General features: G+C 37.0%; 1 protein-coding gene across 1 annotated transcript in view; it reads right to left on the bottom strand.

Moving 5' to 3' along the window:
- The window catches only part of khdrbs2 (KH domain containing, RNA binding, signal transduction associated 2), a 109,941-nt gene that overhangs the window by 57,506 nt on the left and 30,332 nt on the right, over positions 1–22,103 (bottom strand). Inside the window, exon 2 of the mRNA XM_041251538.1 lies at positions 21,825–21,952. Coding sequence (XP_041107472.1) covers positions 21,825–21,952 — 128 coding nt within the window. The remainder of the gene's footprint in view (positions 1–21,824; positions 21,953–22,103) is intronic.

Here is a 22,103-nt window from a genome sequence, read left to right as displayed (position 1 = left end):
TGCATTCAATATAGGCCATAGAGTAAAGTCGAAGACATTGAAGTTTAAGAGTGGTTTCTGCAGTAAAACTTGAAAACATTTTCCAATGCAGGCAATGGTTTCACTCAGAAGGACTTCCAGTTCTTTTTCTTGATCATTTGAATTTCCAGACAGCCTTATACCTTTAAAGGTTTTCTCAGCATAGCCACTAGAAAATACTGATATAGTTTTAAAATGCCTTTGACTGTATCCTCGAACATTCCTTTTAAGTAGCTAGATTTAACAGCATCTGCAATAGCCACTTCAAGATTATGTGCTATGCAAAGAATGTGAATGAGAAAAGGAAGCATTCTGCCATTTCCCATGTTTATAGCAGTGCCATTCATATTCAAACCCACTATTTTCTCTAACCGTTGTTCTACATTTCATTTAATTTCTTCTAGAGTTTGATAAATGGCCTCATGCACACCTTTTGCGTCGGCACTTTCTACATGGATTAACCCTGCTAGTTTTGTCAATGGTTTACCATCATATATGCAGTGAACATAAACAATGTCTTTCTCTACAATATTACAATCGTTGCTCCCATCTGCCATTATATATATAAACCTTGTTTCTTTCAATTGTGTTACTAAATCTTTCTTTAAGACTTCTGCTATGTGGTGAACAAAAACTCCTTTGCGCTTTCGTTTAAATAGTTTTGTCCGCAAACAACCCCATTTTTCACTTGCAATGCACAAGGTTTTTCGATTTTTGTAAATGACATTTTGTCCTTTGCGATGAAATATGCATTGTTAAATAACACTTTCATTTTCTGTATTTGATCTTCAGTCAGTCGAATCAAACATTTTTGAATGGGTATAGCTTTAGGATTCTATCCTTTTTTTCTATCATGCACAAGCTGTGCTTTTTTGTTTTGTTATATGCTCTCACAGAAGTAACTTGAACTGCATCACCCTATACACCTGATCCCAAGAAGTATGATCAGCAATATTGGGAAACAGACAACACATTTTGCACCACTCGCTTTTCTTTCTATCTCCTGTTCAGTTTGTGTTGTTGGAGTGGCTGTGGAAAGCTCTTCAAGACTGGCATGAGTTGACATAGATGGCCTTTCTTCTTGCTCTTCTTCAATACAGTCAGACCTTGCTTTAAAGAACTTGAGAATATAATAGTTTTTAAACTTCTTAGATTAAAATCATCAAATAAGTGGAATTATACTGTATGCAATCAAACGATTTTGAAAAAAAAACTGTAAAGGTATTGTTTACGAATGTTAAATGACAATGTAAAAATGTTTTCAAAATAAACTTATGTTTCTTCTGCCCATTTTTAAAAACTGATGTACAGCTGGGATTTGGGATCTGGACCATGAACTTCATTGTTCAATGCTGAAAATGTTGATATTTGTGCTCTCTCTTTCTGTAGTATTTAATGTGAAGGCATCAAAACTATGAGTTTCACAGAATCAGTATTGTACAAAAAATATTTGAATATGACAATTGTAAAGACAAATCTATCTATACACCCAGCTTCTGGCTCACTCCTACAAATCCTTCCTAATAATTACCAAGTCTATTTTTATTGAGTAGAAAACAAAATATAGAAAAAAAGTCACTAATCTCTTTCAAAGAAAGTAAACAATCATTCCCTTCTCTAATTAGAAGTGTGACTGTGTTTTACCATTTGCAACAAACCAACAGTGGACCCAAGCAGGTCTTTACACAAAGCAGTCCAACTGATATTAGCTGACCACCACCAGCTATGGCTTCAGCAAGATGTCCTTCCAACTCTCCATTTAGCCCTTCAAGCCAACCATAAGCAAATTGCTTACTTGGGCAAAACTGAGGAAATATTCCTTTGTGACTGGCCGAGAAATGAGATACAAGGACAACACCCCTATTTTTAGGATACTTCTCCTTCTGAAATATATTGCAGCAAACTCCAACTCAAGGTGCAACACTTTTTATGTTAAAATCAATGGCCAAACTAATGCAGTTTGTTTTTACATAAGGATGAGTATTATATATTTTTTTTCTTTTCTTGCTCACTTCTAAATAATTTCCCCTTTACTCCCCCTTTTGTTGTTGATAGGCCACCTGTAACATTAAATTCACTATGATATGCCAATCAGTGAAGAAGTGCTATTTAAATAATTGACGTTGGCTGTCCTGGTTCATGCGTGGCTGCAATCACCAGTAATGAAACATAAAAATAATATCCTGCCAGCAGTATTACAGCTGTAATGAAATATAGGGAAAGCAGTCTGTGAATGTAATTGACACATACAGGTATCACCACTCTTCTAGCATTGTTCAGCGTTATTGTGAGCAGCCCATGTGGAATGTTATGTGATTGTTTAGGAATCCATACCAATGAACATGGTTTATAATGTTAAAGGCCAAATGCTATAGAATAATAGTCTACTCTTAATATTACAATTACTGTATATGGTAGACAAAAAAAAAAAGTGGTTCTAACTTTTCTTAATTGAAAATATGCTACCATCGAGACCTCACTGTGGTTGAGATAATTACACCTCAAGGGTCTTCACTGGTTAAATATGTTCCAGGAAATGCAAAGGTAATAAAAGTACTTTATTTTACAGAAGTTTTAGATTAGGAAATATGCAATAAACAACCTGATAACTGTATTGTGGTATTAACTGTACAGAATATGTATTAATGTTTCCAATAATGTTTTCTTTAAAAAAATTACCTGTTTATTTTGTAAACTTGACATAACACTAGTCACAAAGCTATCAAGGTGTGCTTATGTGAATTTGTATGTCCGAAGCTAACACTCTGATCCACAGTAGTAGCTTCAAAATGCAATTTTTTAAAAACAAATCTATTATCCTTTCATAAAGTAGACTTACCAGCTGAAGTGTGACACTGCTGATAAGACGTTCCTACCAGCTGTGACACACAATGACTTTGGAACCTGGGTAAATGGAACACTGCATCTCTTCTTATTTGCTACCCGCCATGATTTGACACCTATACAAAAGCCTTCACTGTAACAGCCACTAAAAACTAATTGGTAACATAACTTCATTAACAATAGCACCTTGAAGTGTAGAGGCTGCTTATCTACCAGCACTGTAACTACAAGTGATGCGATTTGACAGGAATACTTCTGCAGAGGTCCCACAGGCACATGCAGTTGGCTGGGACTGTGTCTTAGTAAAACACCACCCTCACTATAACTCCATTGGGCTGGTACTTAAGTGTGTTTTCATTAAACTAATGAATGTCTGGAGCAACAATCAGACTGTGCATTTTTGCTAATGTTTTGCAGGACAAGATAAGTAATTTGAGGGGAGGAGTCATGTTCACAAAAGAAGAATTATTACAGTCACCTTATGGAAAATCCACAAATGGACACCCTCAACAGCATGAAAGTAGTTCAGGAGCATAATGAAAACAAAGACCAATAACAATGTGTCTTCGTAAAAGAACCAGCATACTGAAACACAATATTATGATAAACAACTTTTAAAAATACAGCTTAAAGATGGTATATAATACGCTACATATTTAACAGATTATTATCTGGGGGTTTTAGGCAATATCTGCTTTAAAATGTGAATCGTGTATATTTACTACCGTTGTTACAAGAAATTGCAAGATATGTATTTAAATGATCGCCCAAACAAAGGTGATCTGGAAACTGGTTTATCAATGTCACGCAAATATTGTTTATATGTCATTCTCTGTTTCTTTTGTTACAGTCCTTGATAAGCCATCATATCATGCGTTTTTTCTTTAGTAAAAGGCAATCAAATCAAAAAATTTGTGAAACCAAATCCTAATTATGCAAGTCACAACTACAATGACCGTAGTTTCAAAAGTGCAGCTTTTCATCCTGCTCCGTGCGCAAACCCAATATGACACCTCATTCTACTACCCTCAAAAAATGTCAAACGAGTCAGTTTATTTATTATTGAGTTAACGAGGTTAAGATATGTTATCAAGATGCACGATAAGAAAGGATAATACTGGGGCAGATTAATCGAGTTAAATAAATTAGTACACTTGCCAACAGTCCCTATATGGTCGGTAGATTTCCTAATAAATGTCCCATGTTCCGATGCATAGGAAGAAAGTCCCAATATTTACCCATAGGAGAAAAAAATCACTTATTCTGCACAGTAAAGTTAGTGAAAACCACACGCTGTCCTACTCCGAGTGTCCCCTGAACAGTTTATAAATTTTGGCAAGTATGAATTAGTGACTGAAGTTTCAGAGAACAGTCAGAATTTGTACTGCAAAAAAACAAACAAACCCCCACGCCCCCTACACACACACACAAAGCTGGGAAAGTGACAGATAGCTAAAGAAAATGAAAGATTGTATTTGATTACAATTGTATACAATTGTAACACTTAAATTGTGTTGGCCCTGATGAAACACCCGCTGTGTTAAATTTAAAACATATTTTCGAGTTTACATGTTATGGTTTTATATTATGCATTTTTAGTCAATTAATGTTTAAAATAATGGCAGTCCTAAATTCTATTCATTACCTGCAGATAACAGTGGAATGCATGTGATACTACATTATCACATATGAAAACCAATATGTGAATGACCACATGTCGTTATATGTGAATGGCCAAACAAGATTTTCTAAAAAACATCTGTACACAAAAAACATGTGAATGACCATGTGATATTGCGTGTGAACAATCACACAAGATTTTTGAAAATGTGCACATTTACCTATGATCCACAACATGTAATCACAATATGGAATCCAACACTTAAATAATTACATAAGATTGTCCCAAAACTTTGTGTGTAAATGTACATGTGATCACATGTTTGTTTTGTGTGTGTGTGGTCACATGTGTTTTTTCTGTAAGGCTATGCAATTTTGGCTTTATTAGGGAACGCTTACCGTTTCAAATTAAGTTTGAAGGCCCACAAATTGCACCCTGCTGTCCTCTTCATTAGTGTCTGCCAGGTAAAATATTAGGTTCTAGAAATATTTTCCAAGTTTTAAGTATAGGCTGATAATGAATTTTGGCTACATTTGCCAAAAATCTAGTCAGTTCTGTTTAACATCTTTTATGACGCTCCAGTTTTGGACTGGGCAGTCTTCCATTTTTGTCCATGTTGCATACGTATTGACAGTTTGTGTTTCCCAGCAAAATGCACAACTGGGAAAGCTCTCTAAATGTCAGAAGAGAGGTGACACAAAAAGTAATGCAACATCTGATTTAACAGCTACAGTAAGTATGTACATCCAGAAATTGTAGGAAGGCTCCTGAGAGAATGTGTCAAGAATTGAAATTGAACTTTGGAGGTGAAACATTTAGCTCCAATGCTAAAAGCATTGGTTTCACCATTGAGGTCTGTGACAGAGAGACCATGTCGCTAGTTCGGGGATTGCAAGGTCCCTTGAAAACACAGTTAGTATCTTTAGAATAATGATAATGCATCAGCAATTTGGAATTGATCTATTTGCAATATACCAGACAGCTGACAAACATATAAATATCTCAAATGTATTTAAAAAATACATTTGATCAATATTTTTTTTTTTTAAAGCTTTACCATGAACCCTTTTTTTTGTATATGTACTACATGCTTTCTGTGCTCAATAGTTGCTGCTAAACTCCTTATCACTTCTTTTCTGATTTAATAGCTTTTTTTACACATTAGTTTCCAGCACTATTCATGTAAATCATGTTATTGGCTTTATTTATTCTGTGTAACCAGCCATTACAATGTATTTGGAACTTTTGAAGTCCAATTACATTCTCTCACCACAGCAATTCCCCACAATAACTGAAGGTCAGTGAGCATTCTTGAATCACATGACCATGTTGTGTATGTATGATAAGTTGCTTCCCCAGTGGAGTATTCTAAGGTAATAGATTTATGGTGTTGCTAAAGAAAACAGATTGAAATGAAATATTCAAGATCACATCATCTCTGATGTATTACGCTATACCCTGCAATTTAATTTCTGACAGTTATACACCTACCCATTATGAAGGGAATACCAGCAATGTATTTCATGTTCCTATGTTTGTATTTCATCAGCATAATGGGTGCATTATTACACAGATGCTGGCAAGCTACTGGCCACTGGAGGACAAAGGCCAACCAGGCAGATGTTCGCTTGAGCTCACCAGGTGCCTGCCCAGTAAGGTCTGCTGTAGTGTCATGAGGAGAAATAATTCCTGCCTTCCTCTCTAACCTGTGGGAGCACCAGAGCCAATGATACACTTCCCCTGGAATCCCCAGACAAGAAGTGCAACTCTGCACATCAGGCGACCATGCTTTTACCAGGTGAACCAAGCTGAGATGCAGATGGTGATTGGCAATATTCTCCTGCTATAGTATTCAGGGATTTGGAATGGAATGGAGACCGGAACAATAAACAAAAAACAATAAACATTTTTCATGGAACAGAAACAAAAAACAAAACGAAATGATTTATTATGTTCTGGAACGAAAATGATATGGAAGATTTTGTTTATTAGTTTATTTTTTTCCCATTCACCCTGTTCTCTCTGTCTCTTTCCATTGTTGTCAAACATACAATCATTTGGAAAAAAGTGCTCTTCCCATGCTCTTACACCCCAGTTGTCAACACGATCACTCACAAGTTATGTACACAGAAAACAAGCTGTAAAATATGTGTGGCAAGTGAATTGCTGTGTTAATAAATGGAGGTTTGCTAGTTATATTGCTGGATATTAAGAGTTAAAACATTTACAGTAGACTTGAGAAAAAAAAAATTACTGTATAACAAATTTATTTTGTTGTGTTCTCAATCATTTAACGAGTCATGATTTAATTGTTCAGTGTTTAATTTTCATTGTTATAGCCAACAGAAGTATGTAGAAGCTACATGTGTTGAATGCGTTGTATGTCTTCCTGTGAAATGTGCATAAAGATGATAACAATGTTCCAATTAGTAATAATAAAGTGTTCATACGTAAGGTTATGATTTTGTCACTGAGGTCACGGAGGTCACGGAGATCACGAAAATCGCGAATTGAAAAAAAGCTTGTGAAAATGAATGTTTCACTCAGCATTTATGTGTAGCTATATGTCAGTGAATGAGATCGCTGAGCGACCATGTAAATTGATGGCAGCTAAAATGCAAAAAAAAAAAAAATGTGAGTGACCTGTTTTCTGTGAAGACAGACTAACAAATGCATCAGACAACAGAAGTTTACCAACTTACAGAGGCTTTCTTTACAACATGCTGTTTGTTTCAGAATCATGGAAAACAATAAGCCTGGTTTTTGCAGCACCTGTGTTGCAGATGAATGTGACAAGTTAGGCGCAGAAGCTGTGCAGCTTCACTATTTGCTGTACGGGACGCATCGTGTCGCAGCCCTTTTGACTGAGCAAAGTGGTCGCAGCTGTTGTTCATATAAATACAATACTTTAAATACAATCTGCCTTCGTGTAACTGGATAAATGTACATTTACGTAGATGTGCAGAGTTTGAACCTCTATATAAGAAGATAAAAAAAAAATCAAGTGTGATGTTGTTGCTCCGTCCTCTCAACTAACAGAGAATCCGAAAGGGAGAATTTCAAACATGCTTTAGAGAGATGCGGGTATGTGACAGTAAGGTCTTTGCACACTGGATCTGTCGTCTGCGTTAGTATCGTACTGCAGAGCGTTGGTGTGCAGTGGAGGCTTTGTAGTAAATATACTTAGTTTCAGTATTTTAATTTAAAAAAGTGCTGATGGAAAACACTTGATAACACCGTGTAACAATTTTTTTTTTTTTTTTTGTTCCTGGGTAGTAAGTGTTGTTTCCTAATTGCTTATGCCTCAAAAGTATATAAAATGGCTATTATTCCCCACAAACTTTGCTTTTGTGACCAGGACAGGTACATTTCAAAATATCACTATTTCCAATGAGAAAACAGGCGAATTTGTGTCTTTTTGTTCACATAAAGTCAGAAAAAAACAACGTATGAATCCAAATTAACAAATTAACAGTATAATCGTAAATCTCGAAAAACTACTCACTTCTAAATCTTTTGTAGTCATTTTTGTATTACTTTAGTATAAATACATGTTAATTTGGATTCATACGTTGTTTTTTTCTGACTTTATGTGAACGAAAAGACACAAATTCGCCAGTTTTCTCATTGGAAATAGTGATATTTTGAAATTTACCTGTCCTGGTTACAAAAGCAAAGTTTGTGGGTAATAATAGCCATTTTATATACTTTTGAGGCATAAGCAATTAGGAAACAACACTTACTACCCAGGAACAAAAATTGTGTTACATAGTGTAATTATTACGTTTCTACTAGACTATAATAATGTTGTAACGCAATACATAAATAAATAAAATTTAAAAAAAACACGATATTCCACCTTCTACTACTCTGTGTATGGAGCCAGAAATTCCATCACTTTCATGTAGTGCCCCTCTTTTCTGATTGTTAAGCCCTGACTGCTCTTGCCCTGTCACGCTTCTTTCTGTGATATGTGTCTCCAGGTTAGGCCATTGTTTCTTTACTGAACAGCAATCACCCCAGACATCACTGAAACTACACATTTTCAAAGGCCTGGATTCCTGGAGCATTCCCAAAACATATGAACTACACCCTGGGTGCACCTCTGACAGAGAAGCTCTTCCACAATTCTCATTTGGTATTTTCTATGTGGGGTCGCATAAGCTCTATGGGCAGTACTGTAGATTTTGAAAACTATTGGTGTGGAAGTTAGCTTAATGTGAACTTCACCAAGATTTCTAATATTGGTGACAACCTGTGGGAGAGACATTAAAAGGAAGGGTCTGAATGGATTGCAGATGGAGAGATAATGTATTTTAAAAAATCAGGCAAACCCTGCTTGGTGTGTGCTTGTTCTACCTCCTCCTGATATTAAAGTAGAGGGATAACCCCCCAGACTCCTGTGGTATCAATAATCATTTCTCTTATTTGTATATACAGCCTTATCTTTAACATACACATTTTGAGCAATGTTGGCCCTCTTTTGTATTAAACAGCTTTCCCTTATAGTTCAGGCAGTGCTATTGTTTGAATTTTAAAAGCCTGTCTGGACCTTGATGTAAAGGTCATAGTAAAGTGAAGCAGATAAGCCCATTGTGCACTAGAGCCAATATCAACTGTTTTTGTGCGTATGTGTGTGTGTGTGTGTGTGTGTGTGTGTGTATGATAAGTTGCTTCCCCAGTGATGTATTATATGTAAATAGATTTATGGTGTTGCTAAAGAAAACAGATTTAAATTAAATATTCAAGGTCACGTCAATGCTTCTGATTTATTACTCTACCCCAGAGATTTAAATACTGACAGCTATACATCTACCCATTATAAAAGGCATACTAGCAATTCCTTTCATGTTGATATGTTTACATTATGTCTATTATTATACTATACAAAGCATTGCAGTAGCATCTTTTCTACCTGTATGTTTAGGTCAGATCAACTTTACTAATGCTCTTCAGGAAAAATGTAACCAAATAATCACAACAGAGGGGATGCTGAGTTTCTAAGCTACTTGGGGTTGTTGTTAAAACATTAGGAGAAGTCAACAGACAGATATGTGCTCTATCAAATCTCCAGGGGAATAAAACGGTGTCTGAAAATCAATTACATATCGCTGTAAACCCTAAAGTACTGGAGTACCGGCACACATTTTTGTAAAATAAATGCTATGTATTAGCAGGCAAGCAGGTTCAAACAGGTTAATTGCTAGCTGTGACTGCATGGGGTGAGGAAGTGGTACAGTTTTGCCATATGGTAGAGATGACCCGTAACCTCAGTGTAAGTGCATTAGTGTTGATTTTCCCAGCTGGGGCTGCTGTGAAGTGATGTGACAGTCTCCACAAGGGAGAAACAAAAATCAAAATAAGAACTGTCTCTGAAACACACTGGCCATCCATGAGTAACATACAATACAAGTATTACAAACAGGGTTACTGGTACGTATATGTATTTTCATAAACATTAACTTGTTATTATCAATACTTAATATTATTATTAACAGATGATACACAACAATAATACAACGTAAATGCTACAGTATACTGCATTTACTCCATATACTGTGATGTTTCAACAATGTTGTGCACAAATATAGACCTTTAAGCATGCACAACTCTTGCCTGACATGGGTGTCAACTTGCTTTGTTTGTGAACGCAATGTAGATGAACACCATCCTGGAGTGTTTTACAGAGTGTTAAAAAAGAAATCCCCACTTAAATTAAATTTAAATTAATAAAATGATTGGACTAAAATTGTAATTTCACAGTGCTTGTGATAACATGTATTAGTTAGAAAATATAATGCTTTCAAAATATATATTTTAAATACATTGAAAGCATTTCATGTTGTATTGTTTATACCTAACTTAACAAACAAAACAAACAATTCCCTTTAGATCTACCTTGACAAAAAATTAAAATGATTTATGAGAAACACTGTGGCTACCTATGCAGTTAACAGTAGGTACCAAGAAATGTACAGAATGAACATTGCAGTCTCTATCAAGAACATGTATATATCCCTGGGTCATACATCAGCACGGCTTTCAGGAGTTGTAATGACTCTCCTCACTTGACAAGAAGATGATGCTCCCACTCCACAGAACTAATCAGAGACAGTAAAATGCTTCAGTGACAGTGAATTAGAGGAACAAAGCTGCAGTGGTGGTTATCTCAGTTTAAAATCCCAGTCTCCCATTTTATAATTTCATATCACATCCTTGTGGACTGATACCATTAATAAAACACAAATGCCAATGTTGTAATGTACAGAAATAAAAACAAAAATATGCTAAGGGTGTTAAATGAACAATGAAATGGTGCTAAATAAAAGCTTTTCTTTGTGTGTTGGAGATTCAGACATTAATAATTTCTTTAACGTTTTACAACAATATACAATTATAATCTGTGCATAAATCAGGTACTGAAGGTACCTCAGTTAATTGCCTTTATAAGAAGAATATCTCTGTAAATAAACAAGAGCAATTAAAGTGTAATTATAATTGTTGTTATGATGTTTCACAACAATTCTTAAGAACCTCAAAAAATCTAATGCAGGCATTATTTAATATATATAAATTATATTTACAATATTATATGACATACAATCTTTTCATTTCAGAGACAGAACAAAATAGATTTCAGCAATAATGTACTGTGCATAAATCTAGCATACAAGTACACTGCCACATTTCGAAAGGTATGAAAGAAGGTAATTGCTGATACACCTTTATAATCTGTATATAAAAGAACTGGTATGTATTTTTTATAGGGTTTAGAAATAGAATATGCTATAAAAATGCTATATTAAAAAAAAAAAAAAAAAACTTTTAATAGCAGTGCCTTGCAATTGCCACCAAATGGGCTTGTACTGCATAAATCATAACTCTGTTTGGTAAATTAGTTTATTTTATCCATGTTTCACTACTAATGTCTATCATCAAATTCAACAAAAGCAAACCTTATGCTAACCCTTGATCAAACCAAACACATTAGGCTACATAAAGTCTAATCATACGTCTCAGTTTAATGATTTATATCAGAATAATCTTTAAAATGCAAAATGCTATAGGGAAGTTTCCATGGTAACTGTATCTTTGACAGTACTGCTAGTACAGCAGGCAACACCGGTAATCAAATTCGTTCCTAATCCTTCAGCAAACAGACATGAAACTGCAGGCTGAGATTTCTGCTTTGCAAGGAGCTAGTGTAAGAAGCTTTGAATTCTGTGGTAAACTACTGGGCTGAAGAACGAAGAAAACTCATTTTGCGTACCACAAAAGTGTGAAGGTTTTGAGAAAAAAAAGAATACAAAATATATAATCATTGTCCAATTATGCAGCAATAAGAGACTAATACTGTATAAAGGGTGCTGTTCTACAGTGTCCCCTGGAAAGGTTACAGTAAAGCTTTAGGCTTTTTTGGAAACCACACATGCTGTTCTTATTGGGGTTTGTCAAACATCTTAACCGTTGTACAAACAAGCTTGCTTGCATGAACAGTTAAAGACCTGAGGTATTGCCTTGTGCAGGACCTTATTTACAACACTCATTTTTCCTGCATCTCTTACCCGGCACTAGACATGCATTCATATACTTTTCTCATAGAACTTCTTAAGCACTAAATATGCCCTGCATGTAGGACAAACATACAAAGAAAGAAATGTAGACTGGTTACTCAAGGGTTTTTGTGATTAAAATACTGCAAACTTTGAAAGTTACAGGCTAAGATCAAGAATCAACCTGCCTACTGTGCATTTCATTTTCATTTACAGATAATGCTGTACTGAAATGTAAGTTTAAAACAAACCTTTGTTAAAGATATGTACCAAATTTTACAGATCTAATATAAAAAATCTGAAAAAGCTGTAAATGCAATTATAGATAAGCACAGCATGCATTATGCATCCACAATATTTTTAAATTATGTATTGACTGACATTATAATTACATTTATAAACCATATTTAGCAGAAAAGGTCTGCCATCAAACTAGTAACTGAACCAATGGAGACTATTGTGGAAAGATATTGACTCAAAAATTAATGTAAATCTGCACTCTCCGCATAGGTGAAAAGACAAATTCGTTACTGGTGCACAGCTTTAATTTTATACAGTAAAGTATTCAGTACATTGGATAAGCTTCCTGCTTCCTTATTGAAATTATATAATGTTTTTTTTTGCATCAATTAAATGCATGCTTGCTTATCTTAAGTATCAATTGCCATGTCAAGTGTTTTCTTATAAAAATAAATAAATAAAAAAGTAAGAAAGTATAGTCAGCCATGAATTATCTATAACTATTAAACACTCAATACTGCTGCATTTATTTTGTTTCTTTTAGTATTTCTAAGTACATATTTTCTATGAAAAAGTTTAAGCATATTGTAAGTAGTAGTGGATAAGCCATACAAGTCAAAAAAACTTACATTGAGGAGCCCTTGCCATAGTGTTAGAAAGCCATTTCCACTCTCTTTACTCTTCTGTTCTTTAATCATATTACCCTATTTCCATGTCTTCAAGTACATTGTGATGGACTGTTATGCCGGCACTATCTCATGCTATCTGTAGTTTTGTAGCTTCTCAATTTGTGGCAAAGGACAAGTGCTGGTCGAGTTGCTAAAACCCATTACTCTCATATGTAGTGTGACAGAGAGACAAGGAATCTGAGCTGCAAACCTCCCTCCCGACCAGAAAGGGCGCTGTGTAAGGTTGGTGGTATGCTTTCCTAGAGACGAGGCGACTTGATGGTAGGTGACAGCTGGAGGTAGGCTATTTTGAAGAAAGCGCGTAGCTGCGAATTTGATAAATAATTCCATTGTGGTCAGCTGCAGGGCAGGCAGTGATTGGATAGACCATGGCGCCAGGCTGATCACAGGGAGGAGTTTGGCAGTACAAAGGGGCCCCTTAAGATGCACCCCACATCCCAAAGTTTTGTGCACTGTGGAACACAGATGTTTTTCAAATCGAATACTGTCTGGACCTTCCTTACCACACCACTTACATTCTGTCACAGTAGACAAAATCATTAAATGATGGAAGACATGCTTTTTCAACAGCAAGCAGCTCATCTCAAGAAAAGATTAAGTAGAAGCAGTTCCACTGTCTCTCTTGGCCCTGGTTGAAACGCAGGGTACATGTCCAATTATTTTTTTGTGACATGTGCTAACTATTGGAATGAGCACATTCCTGGTCCTGTGTAGTTATTGTTACTGGCATGTTTTGCAGGTTTCACCCACCCTCAAACAGACAAAGAGCCCACTGACTGACGGCTGGTCACAAGAAACAACACGATATGGCCAGCACTTGATCTCATGAAAGTACCTTTTTTTCTTAAGCAAGCACAAGCTAGAACCACTGCCTGTCAACACTTAGGATGAGAGAGCAGCAGACAGCTGTCTAAAATTAAACACGCTTAACATCCCTAATGATGGTACACCTTGTACACACACCAGAAGAAATAACTAGTAGCCATTGTGGTATATGTGAGTTTAGAAAACTGCTAAATTGCTGAATTGTGGCTATAAAAAGACTAGTATAAAGGCTTTTGGCACTGGTGGTGTGGTGGCCAATTCAAGACAAAAGTAGTCAACCAGCACAGGTTAGCAAAGGAGGTAGCCCTAGGTCCAGTTCAGCAGGAATTGCACAAGTCTCCCAGACGAAGATGACCATCCACACCAGAATATAAACAGACAGAAGCCCTTACTAAAAGGAATTTGCAGAAGATTGTCTGTGTGTGTTATGGTTGCGTGGTAGCAGCAGAAGCAATAGCAACCAGATGGGAGTCTAGCTGGCTGCTGAAAAGATAGGTCTAGCGGTGGCTTCAACAGGAAGGATACAGTGGAATCTTCCACTAGAAACTTGGGACAAAACAGCTGATTTAAAAAGGCTTCAAATTGAAAGCTGGATTCAACTGTTGCATTGCCATTTAATTTGATAAATATACACCCCTGTTATTTTTACATCTACACCTGGGCTTGTCTCTTTGCTCCACTTATCCAGATAACCACATACATAACAGCATTATCACATCTCTTTCACTAAACAAGCACACAATTCTCCTCACTATTTCACTGTAATATATATGCATGTCTGTTGCAGAGGTTACATAACTATTAGAACCATAGACCATGCATGTTGAAATAACTTTCAAAAGAACAATTATTATACAGAATATTGTATCTCACCTTTCTTCTAACAATCATTTGACAATAAAAATGTCTTATCTTTGGTTATTGCAGTACGTGTCCCAGGCTAACAACCACTTTCTAGAATTTGAGTAAGTGCTCTTTGCAGCAGTATGTTCATTACGTCTACTCATAATACATGTTTCCACTTATTCCTGAGGTCAACGTTAAAGTAATTGAGCGTCTCAAGCATTCCCCAGACACTCTTAGTTCTAGTCCTCCAATTTCATAAAGGCTGCGTCAAATCCAAATTAGGTAGCCGTGTATAACAGAACAGAACAGTATAAAGGAGTTTTTTTCTATGTGTACTGATGTGTCTTAATAATTATTATTGTTGTTGATATTATTTATTTATTTGGCAGACAACTTTATTCAAGGAAACTTAGTGGTGTAACTGGGCAGTACAAGGTTAAATATAGGGCAATACAGGGTCTTGTGTACTGTAAATAGTATATAATAATCCATTTTTTTTTGGTTTTATCTTTGTTCATGTCACACAAGTTATAAGGGTAATAAAATATGTAATTATTCTGTTTGTCAGCTCACTGCAACACACATTATCTTAACACTTGCTGTACACACTATTTTATAATTAAAAGGTATGCTGTTACTGTAAGAGACGTATGAAAATGTTATATGATGAACAATGTTTTGTTTTATTTCTCCAGCCACTGAGTTATTGTACCTACTTACTAAATCTGACTCACCAGTCCTCCACTTGACAAGCCAGCATAAGTGAAATCAAGCTAAACGCAAACAAACACCAAAAAATGAATACACAGAAGCTTTCCACTAACAAAATGAACTATTCTCCAAAACATAAACTGGTCACTTGTTCAAGGTACAACCACATATTGTGCAGATATTTGTACCCTGGTAGTGCCAAGTTATCCAATATTAGCTAGGGAAACTAAATATGAAACATTTTCATACCATATCCTTTGCGTCTCTTTTCTTAATAATGTAATTGGATAACTGTACATTTTCCAGTTAGTGAAGTTCTTGTTTTATTAATACAGTCGGCACCTCTTTATCGGGACACCTCAGGAGAAGTAGAAATACCCTGAATAAGAGGCCGTCCCAAATAACGAGAGGCATTTGAGATGACCTTTGTCATACTTCTTTGTTTCTAAATGAAAAAAAAAAAACATTTAAATCACATCTTATCACAAGGTGAGGCACCTGCGATGTTGACATGCCAGTTTACTTCGCAACAGCAGCCTGAGAAACCACAGGAAACTCCTTCAGGAATTCAACGTGGTTTACGCAATTTACACAAGTCACAGTGTAATCACTGTCACATACTCACACATTTTTTTAATAAAGTGAGTGCAGAATGACACACTTTTGGAAAAGTAACTTTTCTGGCATTGAAACATTACTTCTTAGCTTCTGAATAATCTGGATTCCCCAAAAGATAAGCTGCAGTCTATATGCCTTACATTTGCAATAATGACCATAGTTGAATTACAAGGTGGAAGAAAGATGAGGAAACAAAGCTCTTTTTATTAAAGAAACACTCAGATCTGGCACCAACTTACATGGATACTGTGAACTGTGTTTTTGCAGATACAGTTTCTCTTAAGCCACTTTCACACTGGCATTTCTACCAGGGTCCGGACCCGGGTTCTGGCTACCCGGGTCCCAATCCCGCATAGTGTGAAACCACGTACTGGGTGGTACCTGGGTTAACCTGGGTCCCAATGACCCATCTCAGGATGTGGACTGACATGCTTTGACCCGGGCTGAGCAAGATAAAATGCCTGTCGGCCGACAAAATAACAAACAGTCACGTCTGAGTGACAGTTTCACTTCTGCAGGGAATGTTTTTGTTTATTCTGATTAGCCATATTTTTGTTGCTTGAGACACACCATGAGCCAGATTGCAGCAGGATGAAGAAACATTTGCTCTAATCAACAGTTGGGCCGACAGTTCTGTAAGAGGTTTGATTTCTTCTTAAAAATAATTAATTAGTCTTCTTAAATTCAATCAGAAATATTTTATTTAAAAATCTAGTTAAAAACAGGAACAAGAACAAAGAACACATACAGCATACGGTAGGTGTAATGTCTGAGGTGCATCAGTGTAGATGTTAGTTTCTGAGCCCTGGTTTCATGGCATCAGTGTAGATGTTAGTTTCTGAGCTAAGAAATTACTTCGTACAGCACAGATATATTCAGCTAACTTATGTAATTTCCTTAACCAAATTTAGTCTTATTTCCCTAGCATGAGACGAAGAACATTAAAAAGTTACATTTGCGTTTCTTCTTCACTGTACCAATGTCAGCAGAAACACAGACAACAAGAAGTTACATTTAAGAACAATGATATGAGTTTTGCTCAATTTTCACAGGCAGCAGAACGCTATACCCACGCATCACAAGGTCAAACAGCAAGGCTGGGGACTGCAAACTGCTGATGTACACCAGCTATGTACAGATTAATTTTAAGACTTCATTAACCCTGTGTTGATTCAGAGCTTACATTAAACACAGGAATATCACATAATGTTTACAGACAATTTCAATGACTTGAAATTTAATTTAAAAGGGAAGCATAAGTAACGAGTTGTATAATGAAAAGGAACAAAGACTGATGAAACAATAAGAGCTTGTGCAATTTAACTGGAACAACCTTACACAAGGTGCATGTTTATCAGAAAATGCCTGCGCGTTCCAATAGTGTGTTTCAATTGGTTTGATTATAGTTTGTACATAGGCTCAAAACACTTTATTAAGAAGAAACAATTTATGCAAATACAAAAGTGTTCTCACCTGTCCCGAGGACACAGCTGCACTCTGAGTTATGGAAAACCAGTTACTCTGAAATGGGTGTATTTCAGGCCATGTGCCAAGTTAGAAAGCTACAAGGTCAGGGAATCCAGTTCGATCCACAGACGCTTGTCTGTAACAAGCTGCTTCCGGGGCATTGATCCGCGTATTGTTTACTTGCGTCTGTCAGGTCAACCCTGCTTTATCAAAAGCAGTGTGAAACAGCGTAGCCGACCAGCATGACACAAGGTCCTGATCTGGGTAAAGCATGCCAGTGTGAAAGTTTTTGCTCATTTTCACGTAGTTTATAGTGTTTCATTTTATACAACTGGTATACTTTTGAAGAGAGTGGATTTTATTTATATTACATCTTTCTGTATGCCTGCATGAGTACTGTGGGTACTCGAAGAACTTTATAAAAGCAGCACAGATGCCAGTTTAAGTCTGTTCTCCTCATAGAGAAGTATGCACATTATTTATGTGTTCAACTAATTTCCTAGAATAAAATCTTATTTTTTGAGCGCTTTACAGAGGTAGACTGTGAACTGTGCATTATATGCAGAATCACTTACAATAGGACACTGATTTAACATCTCATCCGCAGGATGGAGCACAAGGAGGTTAAGTGACTTGCTCAGGATCACACAGTGAGTCAGTCGGTGTTATGGTGGGGTTTGAACCAATGACCTTTAACCACTGGACCACACAGCCTCAAGTGGTCTCTCTTAACTGTGCATTGCAAGATCCTTGATCTAAATTTGAAATGACAGTTGTGGCGGACTACTGGATTAGAACCCAATAAAAGTGATGAGGCTTTTTTGTTTATGGTAGCGGTCTTTACCACAGAGTTGCAGACCAGCAATCCTGCATCCTGATTGGCCGAGCAAATGTCCAACATTCCAACAGGTTCAGAAAGTTATTACGTTCTGTAGAAAATACTTTGTGAGTGTCAGCCCCTATCTTTTAGGCCCACAACTGCTCTTGCAATGTTTAAAATTCTTTCCATTCATAGAAGCTCAAAGAATGAGTATTGTCTGAGGTGACAGCTTCTGTTCCCTTGGTCACTGCTGCCCTTATTATTCCTACAATAGATCTGTGTATAGCTGTGAGACTTCATAACTCATCAGCATAAAACTTACCACACAGTCCCCAACCGCGATATTTCTACTTGCATGGCAACAGCTCCTTGGGGAAATAGTACAAATCATCCTCCTTTCCAGTCCCTTTCCATTCATTTCTTTAAGGAACTGTTCTGATCGAAGGCATGTGATTCTTTAAAATGTTAGTCCTTAAAAGAAGTCCAAGTCATAAGTTGAATATTTTTGTTTTTTCGTACTCTTTTTCCCCAAAATGCAACTGTAACAGGTGAAAGTGTTATGTGCGTAGGTCGTCACTGTATAATAATGAGTCTTACACTGGGTGCTGACATGCCACACATGTGCACAGATTTATTAACACATAGGTGCTGCCACTAGGGTACCAGCAATGGTAACCCTAGTGTCAGATTTAATAAACAAAACAAGGTCAGCGCTAGCCTCATTAAAAGAGACGCCTCGCTCCAGGAACCTACTACACTATGAAATTATCTCTATACTGGTTGGGATCAGCATCCCCTAAACTAACCTACTGCCTCCCAGTGACTCAGGGTCTTTATGACAGTCCTGGCTGGGCAGAGCTTTCACAGGCACCATCTCGCAGTTTAAGGGTTCCGTAGTCGTCATCTTGAGGAGCAGACGCTCTCCTCCTCGATGTAAACAAAGCACCTCTCTGTGTAGCATGGTGGTGCAGTCGTCTCAAGCTGTGGCACAGATACTTTTGAGCTGTGCGCAGCCTCCCCGGACAAACCCCAGCCAATTCGAACCTCCTGATCAGCTCTGCACCAGACGAGCCTACCTGCTCAATTAGTTAACTATCAATGCATCTCATGTTACACGTCACGGATGCACACATCCATGCAAGAACAAGCGACAGGGTCCTCCTTGTCACATACCCTTCCCCTCAGAATAGCACCGTTGGTACATTCGATATTCTTCAGAAGGTTACTCTTCTGTTTTGGGGGGAGGGGTCAGCAGGTGATGGAAGGTCCAGATATGACGGTGGAATGTCTGGAAGCACAGGCCGAGGGAGCTGACCCATAGCCGCTGAATTGGATTGCAGAGGTTGTGGTCGGGGCTGTGGTGGACTCATCTGCCACAGAATCCTGCTCTCTCCTACCTTTCGGGAGTTCCTCTTCCTTAGACTATAGGACAGCAGCTCCTCCTCAGGCTGTCGGGATGGTAGCTCCTCCTTCTTTGGCCCTCAGGATGGCAGCTACTTCTTGGACCATAGCTCCTCTGGCTCTGAAGTAGGCAGCCACTCCTACACTGGCCTTAGAAGACGGTAATTCCTCACCCTCTGGCTTTCGAGGCTCCAGCTCCTCCCCCCTCCGACTTTTCACCCATGTCTCTGTTGCTCCTTCAGCATTGTTTCCTTCAGCATCTTCACCTGGTTCTGCTTGTGCATTCTGGCAGCCAACTGCTCTGTGCCTATTCTGCCTTGACTCAGCAGGATATCTAACAGGGAGAAGTCTTACCTGCGTGAGTCATCACTTAATAATAATGAGTCATACACAGAGCAATGGGTGTTGACATGCCGCACATGCGCGCAGATTTATTAACACACAGGTGCTGCCACTAGGGTAGCAGCAATGGTTACCCTAGTGTCAGATTTAATAAAGAAAACACAACAAAACAAAGCTAAAAATAAAAGTTTGCCACACAAGGCGAGTGCTAGTCTCTTTAAAAGAGACGTCCTTATCCAGGAACCTACTACACTATAAAACACTCTATACTGCTTGGGATAAACATCCCCAAAACTAACCTACTGCTGTTGCTCCCAAAGTACCGGCCTCCCAGAGACCGGGACTTTATGACAGAACATTGAAGGATTAAAGACAGTTACTGTATCTGTGAAATATTATAATTGCCATCTCATTAAAAAGTAGAACACAAGATGCAGATTCCTTGTCCAGCCATCCACCCACAACGACATTTCACTGAAGAAAAAAACAAATCCCTTTTTCATTAGACTTTCAGAGTGAAAGCTTTTTTTTTTTAAATCACTGGAATGTATTTTTTAAACATCTAAAATACTGTAATTAAAATCAGACTCACAACCTTGCAACTTGAACCTTGTTTGTTAACAAACTATGTACCATCTGCTTATATATTTCTTACTTTTTTCCAAATAGGGACCACAATACACACAGATATTAACTTGAGGTAATGGGATATGTCTACTAACCACAATGGACCACCACGGTCATACGAAATGTCTGCCATATAAAAATATAATGACAGAAATAAGAGCTTGTTTACTTTGAAACAGTCAATGCATTAGGATTTTAATATTCAGCAAGCGTCTTCACACACAAGTGCCAGTGAGACCTCAATACAGATGCCTTCAATTTACACCGTCTTTACAGGCACAAACTGTCAATCCATGATAGAGCTGCATATAGAAGAAAAAGAACAGCACGCTCACTCTCCGTACTATAAAAGGTACAGTATGTGTGTCTGCAGTGAGTACTGTATTGAAATATAAACCACTTGTAATGCAGTGTAGATTCCCATGGCCATCAACATAAGGGTCACTAGCTACAGTATGCAGAGGCAACAAATAGGTTAGCATGTAACTGCTTTAAACTTACATTTAAGTCATCTGGAGCACAGAGTGAAAAGGATGAATGTGTACCCCGCTGCAGTTCTTTTTATGAAAGAGCTTTTTAAAAAATATATTGATCCCTTGTTCTTTCAATGGTCGATAATTTACAATTCCGAAATTTACAGATACTATACTTTACAGTTAAATCACCTCTCTGTGGCAGCTTATTCAAGATGCCTCTTTGATAAATTTGTGGCTTCAGCTGCCTATGGCTGGAAATCAAAAGAGCGTTTCGGTGCGTCAAAGGCCACTGAGGGATTGTGGGATCGTATTGTGTTTTCTTTTACATTTACACAAATACATTAGCCATAGGCACATTACAAATAAAAAAGGAAGAAAAGTAGAGGTTAAAAAGGAGAGCACATTCAAGCAAACAGCCTGGTTTTGTCGTTGTGTTAATCATTTATAAAAACAAAAAATCAATATGACTTCAGACTTTTGTCTTGTATGCCGAAGCAGGTTGAACATTGTTCAAACAAAGTTCTATACTCTCTGTGTATATAATAAAGTTTAAAGAAAAAACAATAAAGAAAATGTCATACGAGTGTGTAAACTATATGAAAGAATATCAGTCGGAGTATGAATAATCAGAAAATGGAAAACAGGACAGAATACATGTCAATAAATATCCACTATCACTGAGACAGGGATTACAACTGTAATAACCAGAATTAGAACCTACTGTACCTTTGGATACTGTTGTACGGGAATCAGTATTCTTTCTGACAATTTAATGTTTTTGTTGCTGATGACATCTAGGTATTTCTTCTCCTCATCTTCCTTTTTGACTTCATCACCTTCGTATTTATCAATTTCTGTAAAGAATTAAAAAAAAAATTGAAAACAACATATTCTCTTTTTTTGTGTGTTGATTGCAAGGCGGACAGTACAAAAGCAGAGCAAAACGGAAAGATGGAATACAAAATTCTAGAACTTGAAGCTACTGCACTAACAAGTAACTATGAC

Source organism: Polyodon spathula, chromosome 6 (assembly GCF_017654505.1).
Source record: "Polyodon spathula isolate WHYD16114869_AA chromosome 6, ASM1765450v1, whole genome shotgun sequence".
NCBI classification, from domain to species: Eukaryota; Metazoa; Chordata; class Actinopteri; order Acipenseriformes; family Polyodontidae; genus Polyodon; species Polyodon spathula.
This window is presented reverse-complemented; position numbering and strand designations above follow the sequence as displayed.